Here is a 15,631-nt window from a genome sequence, read left to right as displayed (position 1 = left end):
TTGCGCACACACACACTCATATCCATCCGCACATACACAGACACAAGCAGAAATTTGTAAAGGCAAAGAGTTTGGGCAGAGATGTCAGTCGAGGCGGAAGTGCAGAGGCAAAGATGTTGTTGAATGACAGGTGAGGTATGAGCGGCGGCAACTTGAAATTAGCGGAGGTTGAGGCCTGGCGGATAACGAGAAGAGAGGATATATTGAAGGGCAAGTTCCCATCTCCGGAGTTCTGACAGGTTGGTGTTAGTGGGAAGTATCCAGATAACCCGGACGGTGTAACACTGTGCCAAGATGTGCTGGGCGTGCACCAAGGCATGTTTAGCCACAGGGTGATCCTCATTACCAACAAACACTGTCTGCCTGTGTCCATTCATGCAAATGGACAGTTTGTTGCTGGTCATTCCCACATAGAATGCGTCACAGTGTAGGCAGGTCAGTTGGTAAATCACGTGGGTGCTTTCACACGTGGCTCTGCCTTTGATCGTGTACACCTTCCGGGTTACAGGACTGGAGTAGGTGGTGGTGGGAGGGTGCATGGGTCAGATTTTACACCGGGGGCGGTTACAAGGATAGGAGCCAGAGGGTAGGGAAGGTGGTTTGGGGATTTCATAGGGATGAACTAAGAGGTTACGAAGGTTAGGTGGACGGTGGAAAGACACTCTTGGTGGAGTGGGGAGGATTTCATGATGGATGGATCTCATTTCAAGGCAGGATTTGAGGAAGTCGTATCCCTGCTGGAGAGCCACATTCAGAGTCTGATCCAGTCCCGGAAAGTATCCTGTCACAAGTTGGGCACTTTTGTGGTTCTTCTGTGGGAGTTTCTGGGTTTGAGAGGATGAGGAAGTGGCTCTGGTTATTTGCTTCTGTACCAGGTCGGGAGGGTAGTTGCGGGATGCGAAAGCTGTTGTCAGGTTGTTGGTGTAATGGTTCAGGGATTCCAGACTGGAGCAGATTTGTTTGCCACGATGACCTAGGCTGTAGGGAAGGGACCGTTTGATGTGGAATGGGTGGCAGCTGTCATAATGGAGGTACTGTTACTTGTTGGTGGGTTTGATGTGGACAGACGTGTGAAGCTGGCCATTGGACAGGTGGAGGTCAACGTCAAGGAAAGTGGCATGGGATTTGGAGGAGGACCATGCGAATCTGATGGAACCAAAGGAGTTGAGGTTGGAGAGGAAATTCTGGAGTTCTTCTTCACTGTGAGTCCAGATCATGAAGATGTCATCAATAAATCTGTACCAAACTTTGGGTTGGCAGGCCTGGGTAACCAAGAAGGCTTCCTCTAAGCGACCCATGAATAGGTTGGCATACGAGGGGGCCATCCTGGTACACATGGCTGTTCCCTTTAATTGTTGGTATGTCTGGTCTTCAAAAGTGAAGTTGTGGGTCAGGATGAAGCTGGCTAAGGTAATGAGGAAAGAGGTTTTAGGTAGGGTGGCAGGTGATCGGCGTGAAAGGAAGTGCTCCATCGCTGCGAGGCCCTGGACGTGCGGGATATTTGTGTATAGGGAAGTGGCATCAATGGTTACAAGGATGGTTTCCGGGGGTAACAGATTGGGTAAGGATTCCAGGCGTTCGAGAAAGTGGTTGGTGTCTTTGATGAAGGATGGGAGACTGCATGTAATGGGTTTAAGGTGTTGATCTACGTAGGCAGAGATACGTTCTGTGGGGGCTTGGTAACCAGCTACAATGGGGCGGCCGGGATGATTGGGTTTGTGAATGTTAGGAAGAAGTTAGAAGGTAGGGATGCGGGGTGTCGGTGGGGTCAGGAGGTTGATGGAGTCAGGTGAAAGGTTTTGTAGGGGGCCTAAGGTTCTGAGGATTCCTTGAAGCTCCGCCTGGACATCAGGAATGGGATTACCTTGGCAAACTTTGTATGTGGTGTTGTCTGAAAGCTGACGCAGTCCCTCAGCCACATACTCCCGACGATCAAGTACCACGGTCGTGGAACCCTTGTCCGCCGGAAGAATGACGATGGATCGGTCAGCCTTCAGATCACTGATAGCCTGGGCTTCAGCAGTGGTGATGTTGGGAGTAGGATTAAGGTTTCTTAAGAAGAACTGAGAGGCAAGGCTGGAAGTCAGAAATTCCTGGAAGGTTTGGGTTATCTGGATACTTCCCACTAACACCAACCTCTCCGAACTCCGGAGATGGGAACTTGCTCTTCAATATATCCTCTCTTCTCGTTATCCACCAGGCCTCAATCTCCGTTAATTTCAAGTTGCCGCCACTCATACCTCACCTGTCATTCAACAACATCTTTGCCTCTGCATTTCCGCCTCGACTGACATCTCTGCCCAAACTCTTTGCCTTTTAATATGTCTGCTTGTGTCTGTATATGTGTGGATGGATGTGTGTGTGTGTGTGTGTGTGTGTGTGTGTGTGTGTGTGTGTGTACCTGTCCTCTTTTCCCCCTAAGGTAAGTCTTTCCACTCCCGGGATTGGAATGACTCCTTACCCTCTCCTTTAAAACCCATATCCTTTCGTCTTTCCCTCTAGCTACGGCCGCCCAAGAAAATACAGTAAACTGCACAGAACCCTGTAGTGGATTCCGACCACAATTTGCAGGACAAGCAAGGCCTAACTCTCTCGTTTCTTTGACGAAGCCAGCCACTGCAGATCCCGATCCCTGGAGATGTGAAGTGGAAAAAACACCAACGGTTTCCCAGTAATGTCTCTTCCCATGGCGCCGTCATCCGGGTAACAGCCCCATTTAGACTTCAGCTGCTTGCTTGCTGACACCGGATGTTAGCTGTCCGCCATAGTTCCCAAAATGCCGTTACGGCTCAGCGCCCAAAAGCAAAATCACTCACTTTTCCTCAGCTTTTCCTCTTGCTCCAATTGGCCCAGTAGGTGGCGCCGGCGCGTGCTATGCGTACACTGCCGAAAAGATAACCCCTACCGGCAATGGAAATATCACTGATTGAGCCACACGGCTCAAGGACTAGCTTAGCATCTAATTGCAATAGTAACAATAATAAGAATAATAATATAGGTTTGAGAAAAATATGCATTATCTGATTGAACTGTGTTATCAGAGACAATTTGAAATAGCCTTATTTTCTGCATTTAAACATCGAAAATATAACAAATTTTCAATTACTGATGTTGTACATCATCTGACAAAGTCCAGTTTGGAAAGATAATGTGCATAAGAACATGTTTTCAAAATAAAACGTGCATAAATGCAACGATGTATCAAATATGCTCAGTGCTCTGGTATCAAACTAGGTAAGGCAATAGAATGGTACGTGTAAGATACATACCACATAATACAACGTAGGAGTCGGCTGTGGGACCTGTAGGAGTCGGCTGTGGGACCTAGCATCGTACAACAAAGCAACACACATATTTGCCAGCTAAAACCCAAAAGTCAGTATAAGGCAGACACTTTTAATGTGGCAGTTTTATGTGGTGGATGTTTTGAGCTGTTGTTCCATCAAATACTGGTAGAGGTCAGTCCTGCACTCTCGGCCTCGGAAAGCAATTGTGTGGTAACCATTACTGGACACTTTGTGTTTTGTGTTGCTCGTTGTTCTGTTATTTTGAAATGAGTAAAGAGATTAATCCTGGTCCATCACATAGCTAGATTATGACCCACACAGCATCTGAACGGTTCAGGTATTCCAATGACTGTCATTTTTTGCTTTCGCAGCACACATGTGCAGGCTGCTGCTCTTTGAGAGGGACGTGGAACTTGTTTCTCCACACCCTTCCACTTCCCACTGGAGATATTCTCATTTACAATTGTGGCTGATTGCTAGTTCATAGTGGCTGCACGCAGCACTGTGACAGGAAAACAAACATGTTAACATATCTTGCCCATGCTGAAATTCTTCCACTAACATGTGAATAGTTATTTTTGGTTCTACTTATACACTGATTGCCCTGTTGGTTACATATGTAGTGTTGTCTTCTATGGATGACAGGGCTATGAATGCCCATGAAAAGGTGAAGTTAATTTTCTGCAGGTTTTGTAATTATTGAATTTGCTGGCAAAAGAAAAATGTCGAGAAACACCTTAAAAATGGAGGAGCACTTTGTTCACTGGGGAGGTGGATGCTGTTACTTCTCAACAGAAACAATCATTTGTTAAAAGCTTAAATACAACCAAAAGGAGAAAGCAAACAGACTATTTTGGAATAATGCTGTTCGTCCTTGCAAAAGGAAACAGTGCAGTAAAAAGCTCCCCAACTACCACTGAAGTCAATTTGAAAGTGCTAAGGCTTTGTCTTCAGCCACATTGTGTGACAATCTTTTAAATTTGTACATATACCCATTTACAAACAAAAACCATTTAATGTGAATTTTGCCAAAAATAGTTGTGAATTTTACCAGTAGTTTATGCTTAATTTTCATGTCCCTATTAATACCTATCCAAATTATGTACACTAAAAGCATTAGAAACTGGAGCGCAAGGTATCTCGGCAAGCCAGTTTGATTAGTAAGCCTACTATTGAAATTTATTTCTAGCCTCAAGGGTTCTATAATTTACTAAGTTGCTGTTAACTGTATCCCTAGAAAAATATGCAGGGTGAAGCAAAATTAGCCCACTCGGTCTTCGCAGCACGACTCCTCACATGCCAGCGATAAATCTCTCCCAAAATTTCATCTGGTTAGTACATCTGGCAGAAAAAGGACATTAAAGAGTGGCAATCTGGCAACACTGTAACCACATGTATGGTGACCACCACTGTCGGCATGTATGGGTTGTACTGTGCAGTTGGTGCAGTGTATAAAGTTTTGGGTTAGCATGCTGGAGGTTGAGGGTTCGATCCTGGGTTGGGGCGCATTTTTTTTTATTTGCGAATTTCATTCTGACATTTTGTTCTATAATATACACCATTTCTTAGGTCACACGTATCCTAAATTTACAACATTTTGTAATGCTGAACGTAACAAAAATGTGGTTAGACAAAAATAAGAAATAGACAGTTGAAACAAATGACCTGTCATAGGACAGAATAACTACAAAAACCATATCAGTTTCGAAATACTAAAGATGACAGCACAGTACACTTGTCATTTATACTGCATGTAATTTGAGCGCTCAGATGTCCCACATTAGCATCCAGTGACAATAATGTCCACATTAACGACCGCATGACCTTCACAACAGAATACGTTGTCCTCAGAACAACAGATGCTCAAAGTGACCTCCCTCCACGTCCAAACATTGCGCAACTCGCTGGATCATACAGCTCTGGTCCCTTCGCACCGAAGGTGCATCCACAGTAACAAGAGCAATATGAACACTCGCTACCAATTGTTCCACATTTGTCGACGGAGTAGAGTACATGTGCTCCTTCAGGTGTCCACACAGGAAGAGATCCAAGGGATTTAGGTCAGTTGAAAGCGGTGGCCATAAACTGGACCTCCGCGTTCGGGCCATTTCCCTGCAAATGTTCTGTCCAAATACTGCCACATATTAATTCCAGAGTGTGGAGGTGCTCCAGCACGTTGGAACCATATCCCGTGCCAAAGATGTAGTGAAAAATCTTCCAGTGCATAACCAGATAGATAGAGAGGAATGCATGATACCTTCGTGCGGTCAACCGGTCAGGCAACATGTAGGGCTCAACCACCTGTCACCCAATATTCCGACCCAGACGTTGATACCAAAGCGAACTCGATATTCACAGTCGTGGGTGATGTGTGGGTTAACCTCACACCAATGGTGGGCATTGTGCATATTGAAGACACCCTCATGAGTGAATGCTGGTTCATCTGACCAAATTACGGTGTTCACAAAGTCATCGTTGGCTTCCTGTTGTTGTTGGAACCATTCAGAGAATTGCATTCTTTGATGGTGATGTGCAGGATGCAGGTGTTGCGTGAAAGTGTAATGATAGTGGTGCAGCCCATGCTCATGCAACATGTTAATGACCGTGCTTTGCAAGACATGCAGCTGCCTAGAGGACCCACTGCAATCGCTGTTGACAATTAAGATGCCAGATACCGTACCACCTGGACTACATTTACCAAATAAAAAACGTATGCCTGAACCCAGGATCAAACCCTCGACCTCGTGCATGCTAACCCAAAACTTTATACGCTGTACCAACCGCACAGTACAACCGATATGTGCCGATAGAGGTAGTCACCATACATGTGGTTAGTGTTGCCAGATTGTCACTCTTTAACACCCTTTTTCTACTGGATATACTTGCCAGACGAAATTTTGGGAAAGACATTTTTTTATCGCTGGCATGCGAGGTGTTGCGCTGCGAAGCCTCAGTGTGCAAATTTCGCTTCACCCTGTATTGGGCCTGACACACGCACACGCACACGCACGCACGCACACACGCGCACACGCACGCACACGCACGCACGCGCGCGCACACACATAATATGCATAAGCTTTTTTAAGGTAGTATGATAACATTTTATTACTGAGAAGCGCTGAATTGTGCCGTGCAAAGTGTTCATAAATGTTGAAATATGACTTTCTAACCCTTCAATATATTCCTAGTGGCATCTTTGACTTGTTACTGCTGTGACTTAAAAATTGATATACACTGTCATTCAATATGGGAGATCAGGAAACTGAAGTGATACGACCTTCTCGTGAAATTCCAATCGCCAGCTTTCTCCTCTGAATGCAAAAATATTTTGTGAACACCGACCTACATAGGGAGAAATGATCACCACGATAAAATAAGGGAAATCAGAGCTTTTATAGAAAGATATAGGTGTTCGCTCTTTTTGCGTGCTACGTGAGACTGGAATAATAGAGAATTGTGAAGGTGGTTTGATGAACCCTCTGCCAGGCACTTAAATGTGACTTGCAGAGAATCCATGTAGATGTAGATCAGAGGAGATTCTATTAGATATTTTCAGTACAAATATATGTTAGAGAAATTGCACACAAGAGTAATTGAGGGTGGAGAGGATTGCTATAGAATGTGAATTCCCTCCTGAAGTTAAGTTGAACTGTTTATCCTTGGGATAAAGGATGTAGAAAGTATCATGTCTGATGTTTCTTCGGGCACTTTCCAATGCTTTTGAAATTCTTTCAGTAAGTGAGTGCAAATGGGTGTCTTACTTGCACCTTTTGTCAGCTGTGTTAATGTAAGACTAGTGTCACCACTCAAGGCATTTATCAAAAACCAGTTGATTTTCACGGATCACATTTTGAGTGATGTTCACTCTATGGCATTGAATGTTCCCTATTGTCTCAACAGAAAAATTTGAAGTATGGCTGCCTAGATTTTCACACGTCTTTTACAAGTGTAACAATTCACCTCGTAGGTCACTCCATGCCTATCCGTTAGCAGCTTTGCAAACAACCAACATTGTGAAGACCACACTCTCCAGTAGACAGCACATCTCTACACCACGGTGTGTGTGTTCAGCTGTCGGATTAGCTCCGATTACATAGAAGTAAGAAGTGGGACTAGAATAGTACGTGCCACATCAGTTGTGTATCTTGCAGCTATGCTGATTAATAACTTGTCATTATCTTTAAGTGTGCCATTTATTAAGTACCTACACAACTACTACAATCAATAAGTAGGTTCAGAAAAATTTCGCATCAATGATAACACAAAAACACCAGTTCTTAGCGAGAATGGGAAATTGGCGATTTTTCAGAGAGATCACAAAATTTGCAATTTTACTGCTAAAATGTTAAAAATCTGAGGACAATAGTTTATTAATATTTGTGACAGATAGTTATTGAATGTTAAAATTACATTTTTTCTTCTAATCTCCTCAAAGCTGTGGTTCATATTCGTCTCATATAAATGGCAAGTGAAACAATTAACACATAAGAAATTACCCCCAAGAACATTTAAAAAACTTGAAGGAAATGTCCTTGTCTGTGAAGTCTCGAATGAAGGCATTTGCATATAGTCTATCTATTCTGATGAATTAAAACTCGATGTTTAGGGAATTACCTGTTTCAAACAAGTAAAACTAGCTAAGTACACAAGGTGTCTCCTGATAAATAGACCTGGTGCTACTCATGACAGTGAGTTTTAATTCAACGTTGTTGTACCTGGTACCTGAGATGCAGAGTGTGTTTTATTCAAATACACCGACTGAAAAAAATCACAAAACCAGAAAATAAATGTAGAGTAATGAAATTGCGGGAATACATTTGCCGAGGTAACATATTTAAGTCATTAACTATGCATGACCACAGGTCAGTGTAAGTGTGAGATAAGCCATTGAAATACGAAATGTTGATACTTAATAACCGGTGTAACTGCCAGAATGTTGAATGCAAGCACGCAAATGTGCATGCATTGCATTGTATTGCATTGCATGGGTGCTGTGTTAGTTTGTGGGATGGAGTTCCATGCCTGTTGCACTTGATTGGTCAGTAGAGAGCAAGTTAATGCTGTTTGTGGATGATGCTGGAGTTGTCCTCCGATGATGTCCCATATATGCTCGTTTGGAGACAGATCTGGTGATTGAGCAGGTTACAACAGTGGTATGGGAGTGTTATCCTGTTGGAAAACACCCCCTGGAATGCTGTTCGTGAATATCATTGCAATATGTTGAATCAACAGATTGACATACAAATTTGCAGTCGGGGTGCATGGGATAACCATGAGAGTGGTCCTTCTGGCATGGGAAGTCACACTGTAGACCGTAACTGTAGGTGTAGGTGCACTGGGTCTAGCACACAGACAGGTTGGTTGCAGGCTCAAACTGGCTTCCTTCTAATCAACACATGGCCATAACTGGTTGACACAACAGACCTCAACCCTGCCCTCCAATGAAGTCTTGCTTTGACACCACTGAAGTCACAGATGGCGGTGGTTTGGGGTCAGTGGAATGAACACTATAGGGGTGTCTGGCTCTGAGCTGTCCTGGAAGTATCAGATTTGTAACAACTCATTTTGTAGATGTGGTGTCAACTGCTGCTCAGATCACTGCTGCAGATATGGTATGATGTGCCAGTCATACGCCGAACACAGTGGACTTCCTTCTCAGTAGTGCCATGTGGCCGTCTGGAGTCAAGTCTTATTGAAGCCGTACATTCTCATGACCTCTGCTGCCAGCAGTCATGCACAGTGGCTACATTCCTGCCAGGTCTTTCTACAGTATAGCAGAAGGAACATTGAGCTTCTCGTAGCTCTATTACATGACCTCCTTCAAATGCAGTGAGGTGTTAACGGCACTTAAAGAAATTCTTGACTAACGTCGACACATCACATCCAGTCTCAAAGGTAACTAAAACTCATGATCGTTACAGCGTGTATTTAAAGCAAATGTGATTTGCATCCTGACAGTGGCACTACTAGTGCTGCTCGTATGCAACCTGCATGGGATTTGTGCCAGGGCACATGAGTACTGCAGGAAACGAAGAGGCAGATGTAGCAACCAAGAAGGTGTCTCGTGTTCCTCGATTAGTTCCATGTGCCATCCCCCTTGCGTGCTATCATCTCAATTGTGGTGCAGAGTCATGCGTCAATGGGATGATAAGAGGCTGGAAGTGACATTAGCAGCAAACTCTCTGATGATGTTCCATAAACATTTTCTTTACTTCCTCCGCACTGTCATCAGTAATTGGTGTGCTAGGGTGTCCAGGGCAGTCATTGTCTCGAGCGTCTTCTTGACCCTCTCTGAAATGCTTGTACCAGTTGTAAACACTTGTTTTATTCATAAGACTCGACAAAAGCTGGAGTCAACATTTTCAATGTGATGCTGCACTTTGTTCCATTTTTCAAGCAAAATTAAATGCAGGTTCTTTGGTCCATCTTTCAAAAGTAAAAATTCGCTGAGTACTCAAACACATGTAACGTTTTCAACTGTCAACAATAAATTGAGTATTCAAAACAGCTGAAAACTTAAACGTACATCAGGAACATATGTACCAACAAGATTAAATAAAAAAAATAAATAAATAAAAAAAAAATGGAAATCGAATTTAGAAAGCTTGCGAAATAAAAAAAATTCCCATTGCTTTTTGATCACACCTTGTATAAAATTAGAAATCCCACTGTCACCATAACCCGAATTGCAAGAGTTACTTTGTTTAAAATAATAATAAAGAGCCTAACATTTTGCATCACATTTATTATTCCTTCTAAATTAAATATAACTTCAGAGCAATAGAAAACAGTCCTTTGTAGTTAGGTGTTCGTTCTTTGATAAAAAAAAGTTGCTCTTGTATTAAGCATACTAGCAAATGTAATATATTTACTTTGTCTTTTCCCAGGCAACTGCATTACAAATCTGGCTGATGGCTTGAAGCATATTCCGTACCGTGATTCAAAGCTAACACGCCTGCTAAAAGATTCACTTGGAGGCAATTGTTACACTGTAATGATAGCGAATATATCACCATCAAGCAAATCGTATGAAGATACTCAGAATACTTTAAAATATGCTACAAGAGCCATGAAAATAAAGTCCACAGTGAGTAAATTAAAATCTCTCTCTCTCTCTCTCTCTCTCTCTCTCTCTCTCTCTCTCTCTTTTTTAAAATTGTGGAGTACAGCATTGTGGCTAGCTACAAACTTCACACACTCATTTATGAGGCAGATTAGTTAGCTTGTTTATAGTGCTACTGTAAACTGTCAAGAAAAATTAGTCATTGGTTCTTGCCTGTGAACTTTGTAAAAAAAATATAGTTAATACACTAAAACTTGCTCAAATTGGCACATGTATAATTTGGAAATCTGCCCAAACCATACAAGTATTTCAGCCCAGACGCATTCAGTGCAATTTTATATACTGATTTTTTTTTTGTATGAAGTGGAACGTGCCTGATGCAGAAACAGAAAGTAAATCTTAGAACATACTTAACAAGTCATTGTACGAGGGTCACTCCAAAAGAAATGCACACTATTTTTGTAAAAATGCAGTTTTCATTCTGCATATGTGAAAGTTTTACAGCATGTAGATACATCCTTCTCGCTTGTTTTCAAACTTAGTTCAACCTGTTCCTGTGACTGGCATCGTCACAGCATGTCTTCAAGATGGCTGCTACACTTGATGTTCATCAGAAGCAACGTGCTGTCATAGAATTCCTGTGCTGTGAAAATGAGACAGTGGGAAACCTCCACAAGAGGTTGAAAAATGTAGTCGGTGGGCAAGCAGGTTATGTGACGAAAGTGGGCTCCAACAGGTTGGTCCAGAATTTTACCGTGCTGGTTCCAAGATGGCGTAAGGCAGTTGAGAGGGATGGAAATTATGTAGAGAAATGAAAATATTGTTCCTAAAGGATGTATCTACACACCGTAAAACTTTCAAACATGTAGAATAAAAGATGGATTAAAAAAAATAGTGTGCATTTCTTTTGGAGTGACCCTCGTATAATGCTGTAAAGAGCCTATACACTACTACTCTATCACAGTTCATTAATTATCCACGACTCTACAAAGACATTACTTTTAACACCTCTGTTAAGCAGCACAAACCCCAGAAAAGAGGTCCATCGCAGCACTGCGCTGCTGTGTGGATCTAAAACCGCGCTGCTCTGTGCAACAACGATTAAGTTATGCGCAGTGTCAATACACTACATCACAGAAAACGGTTTGTTCATCAGCGCTCTGTCGGCTTTTTAGTGTTCCTCATTATTGACGCACGCTGGCTCATACAGGAACATTGTTGCGTGTTTACCAACACTGCTGCAACGTGCGCAGTGAAAGAGGTGGGTATTGTTCTGTTAAACAATGGTTCTACCCAGCAAGGGCATTATTTTCTGCCAGTTTTAGTTGACTAATGGCACTTTAAGAGATACAACAACATGATGTCGAACAAATGGTATGTGTCGTTAACATTTAACAAGAAGATTAATGTAATCGAGGCGAGTGCGAAATTATGTTGCATTTCGAATGCAGTCACACACAGATTTATGAGACTTTAAGAAAACAAAGGTAAGATTCGGAACAAATGGATGAGAGTGAACGGGCAGATGAAAAGAGTCAAAGAAAACCAGAAATAAAGAAATTAACAAATAGTGTGGGAATGGTTTGTAAGTGCGTGGGCAAATAACTTACCTTTATCTAGGCCCATGTTGCAGACTGGGGCTCTGAAAATCGTTAAGAGCTTGGAATTACATAGTTTAAGGAATGCACAGGATGGCTGGACAGGCACAACATTGTGTGGAATGAAGTGTGTGGGAAGCTAAGCATGTGTAAGAAAGTGTGGCAACAGAATGGAAGACAATACTGTCCAACGTAATTGTGAATTATGACCTGAAAGAAGTGTTCAGTGCCGATGAAACGGGACTGTTTTATCGCGTGCTTCCTCTAAAATCGCTAGCGGTTAGAGGTGAAAAGTGCATTGGAGGAAAAGTATCAAAGGAAAGACTCACTGCACTGCTGTGTGGAAACATATTAGGTGAAATGGAGAATCCACTGGTGATGGGAAAGATATAAGTAAATTTAATAAGACAAGCAATCAAAGACAATAAGACACAAATACAGACATTAGACCATTCTTGCATAGACCGCCAAATAACCCACAAGTCGAGACAACAATAACAACTATCAACACAATCATACACATCAAAATAAATGAAAATACAACTATGGAAGAGTTACAACTACTGGTTTATATAGGAGCACTCACTACACTAAATATACACACTAGGCAGAGATCAGAATCAACCAACACACAGAAGAAACCCACAAAACCAGCATGGCAACACAGGCTACAGATCAGAATAGAAAAACTGAGAAAAGACATCGGACAGTTAACACAATTTATAAGAAATGAAATGTCAGAAAAAAAACGAAAAAGGTTAGGTAAAATCTCACAACAAGAAGCGATAAAGCAATTAGATGAAAAGAAGCAGAAATTACAAGCATTGGCCAAACGACTTAGGAGATACAAAAAAAGTGAAAATAGAAGGAAACAAAACCAAACATTCAACACAAACCAAAAAAAATTTTACCTGACAATAGATAACACACACATTAAAATAGACAATCTACCAAACATAACAGACGTGGAACACTCTGGAGCAACATATGGTCAAACCCGGCACAACATAACAGATAGTGTACCCCACTCATGGTTGCTACAAATATTGGAAATATACAAAGTAGATCCTAAATTGATACAGTTCCTCAATGTAGTCATGAAAAATTGGAAAACCACACTCAATATCCAAACAAATTCAAATAATATCACAGCCAATACAGATTAAGCGTGGAATATACCAAGGAGACTCATTAAGTCCTTTCTGGTTCTGCCTTGCTCTGAACCCACTATCCAACATGCTAAATAATACAAATTATGGATACAATATTACTGGAACATACCCACACAAAATCACACATTTGCTATACATGGATGATCTAAAACTACTGGCGGCAACAAATCAGCAACTCACAGCGACTGCATAGAAGCGATGTATAGACAAAGACTAACAAAAATACTGAAAACAGAATTTACAGCAAGAACCAAGACAAAAGCTATAAATACTTATGCTATACCAATATTGTGACCTACTCATTTGGAGTAGTGAAATGGAGTAACACAGACCTAGAAGCACTCAATACACTTACACGATCACAATGCCACAAATATAGAATACATCTCATACATTCAGCAACAGAAAGAATCCCATTAAGCAGAAAGGAAGGCGGAAGGGGATTTCTCGATATAAAGACCCTACATTATGGACAGGTAGACAATTTAAGAAAATTCTTTCTAGAACGAGCAGAAACTAGCAAAATACACAAAGCAATCACTCATATGAATACATCGGCTACACCACTGCAATTTCATAACCACCTTTACAACCCTTTAGATCACATAACATCAACAGATACGAAGAAAGTAAATTGGAAAAAGAAAACACTACATGGCAAGCACCCATATCATCTAGCACAGCCACACATTGATCAAGACGCATCCAACACATGGTTAAGAAAAGGCAATATATACAGTGAGACGGAAGGATTCATGATTGCAATACAGGATCAAACAATAAACACCAGATATTACAGCAAGCATATTATTAAAGATTCCAATACCACAATAGATAAATGTAGACTTTGCAAACAACAAATAGAAACAGTAGATCACATCACAAGGGGATGTACAATACTAGCAAATACAGAATACCCCAGAAGACATGACAATGTAGCAAAAATAATAAATCAACAGCTTGCCTTACAACATAAACTTATAAAACAACATGTTCCCACATACAAGTATGCACCACAAAATGTACTGGAGAATGATGAATACAAATTATACTGGAATAGAACCATTATAACAGATAAAACAACACCACATAACAAACCTGACATCATACTAACCAATAAAAAGAAGAAATTAACACAACTAATCGAAATATCCATACCCAATACAACAAATATACAAAAGAAAACGGGAGAAAAAATTGAAAAATACATCCAACTGGCTGAGGAAGTCAAGGACATGTGGCATCAGGATAAAGTTGACATTATACCAATTATACTATCAACTACAGGAGTCATACCACACAATATACACCAGTACGTCAGTGCAATACAGCTACATCCAAACTTATATATACAACTGCAGAAATCTGTAATTATTGATACATGTTCAATTACCTGAAAGTTCCTAAATGCAATATAACATATACCGTACAATTAAAAGGAAGTCACGCTTGATCAAGGTCCACGTCACTTTCCATTTTTGACCAGACATAACGTCTGAGAAAAGAAAGAAATAATAATAATAATAATAATAATAATAATAAATCCGGTGGAGGCCCGGGAAAAGAATAGGCCTCTGGTATGTTCTGCCAGTCGTAAAAGGCGACGAAAAGAACAAACCACTAATAGGGCTAACCCCCCTTTTAGTGTGATTACTTGGTTCAGGACAGAACTAAAGAAGCCTCGGACAAGCGCCGTCATGGTCGGGGACGACGCTTGAACCCTATGCCCGCCCACAATGGTAACGACACTGCTAGCCAACTGGAAAATGATTTAAATCCAAATAGAGGTGTTTTGCAGGATATGCTTCCTGCAACCACCCTAGAAGGAAAACAGACAGAGGATGAGATGGTCAGATGAAGTTAATCGACACCTCATGTTCTGTTATTACCAAGCAACAAACCTAGGAACCAACATAACTGGATACAGATCACAAGTATACACAACATTTATTACCAGATACCCGGAATTAAAATTTTTAATAGAACAACGACTAGCTGATCAGATCCGTGTAATAATAAAAAATAACAGGATACCCCAGTCAGAATTAGAAAACATCAAACAACAAGTACAACAAATACTGGAACAAAATAATGTGCAATCAGAAGAAGAAGAAAATACAGTAATGGACTCAAACATCCCAGAGCAAACAAACAAAGACCAACACGCATCAATTAAACAATCAGAGGAAAACGAACTCTTAAGACAGCCACCAGAACAAGCACAAATAGAACACGAAGAGACACAAGTGTTAGATATAGAAGAGAAATTTCAGCTGACATATATAGAATACAAAGACACAAATACAGACATCAGACCATTCTTGCATAGACCGCCAAATAACCCACAAGTCGAAAAACAATGAAAACTATCAACACAATCATACACAACAAAATAAATGAAAATACAACTATGGAAGAGTTACAACTATTGGTTTATATAGGAGCACTCACTACACTAAATATACACACTAGGCAGAGATCAGAACAAACCAACACACAGAAGAAACCCAC

The 15,631-nt window shown here is 41.2% G+C and overlaps 1 protein-coding gene across 1 annotated transcript in view; it reads left to right on the top strand.

The window, feature by feature from the left end:
* LOC126481250 (uncharacterized) overlaps nucleotides 1-15,631 on the top strand; it is a 143,884-nt gene that overhangs the window by 27,494 nt on the left and 100,759 nt on the right. Inside the window, exon 7 of the mRNA XM_050104865.1 lies at nucleotides 10,175-10,374. Coding sequence (XP_049960822.1) covers nucleotides 10,175-10,374 — 200 coding nt within the window. The remainder of the gene's footprint in view (nucleotides 1-10,174; nucleotides 10,375-15,631) is intronic.

Source organism: Schistocerca serialis, chromosome 5 (assembly GCF_023864345.2).
Source record: "Schistocerca serialis cubense isolate TAMUIC-IGC-003099 chromosome 5, iqSchSeri2.2, whole genome shotgun sequence".
Lineage (NCBI taxonomy): Eukaryota > Metazoa > Arthropoda > Insecta > Orthoptera > Acrididae > Schistocerca > Schistocerca serialis.
The sequence above is the reverse complement of the archived record's forward strand: the minus strand, read 5'-3'. Positions and strand labels throughout refer to the sequence as shown.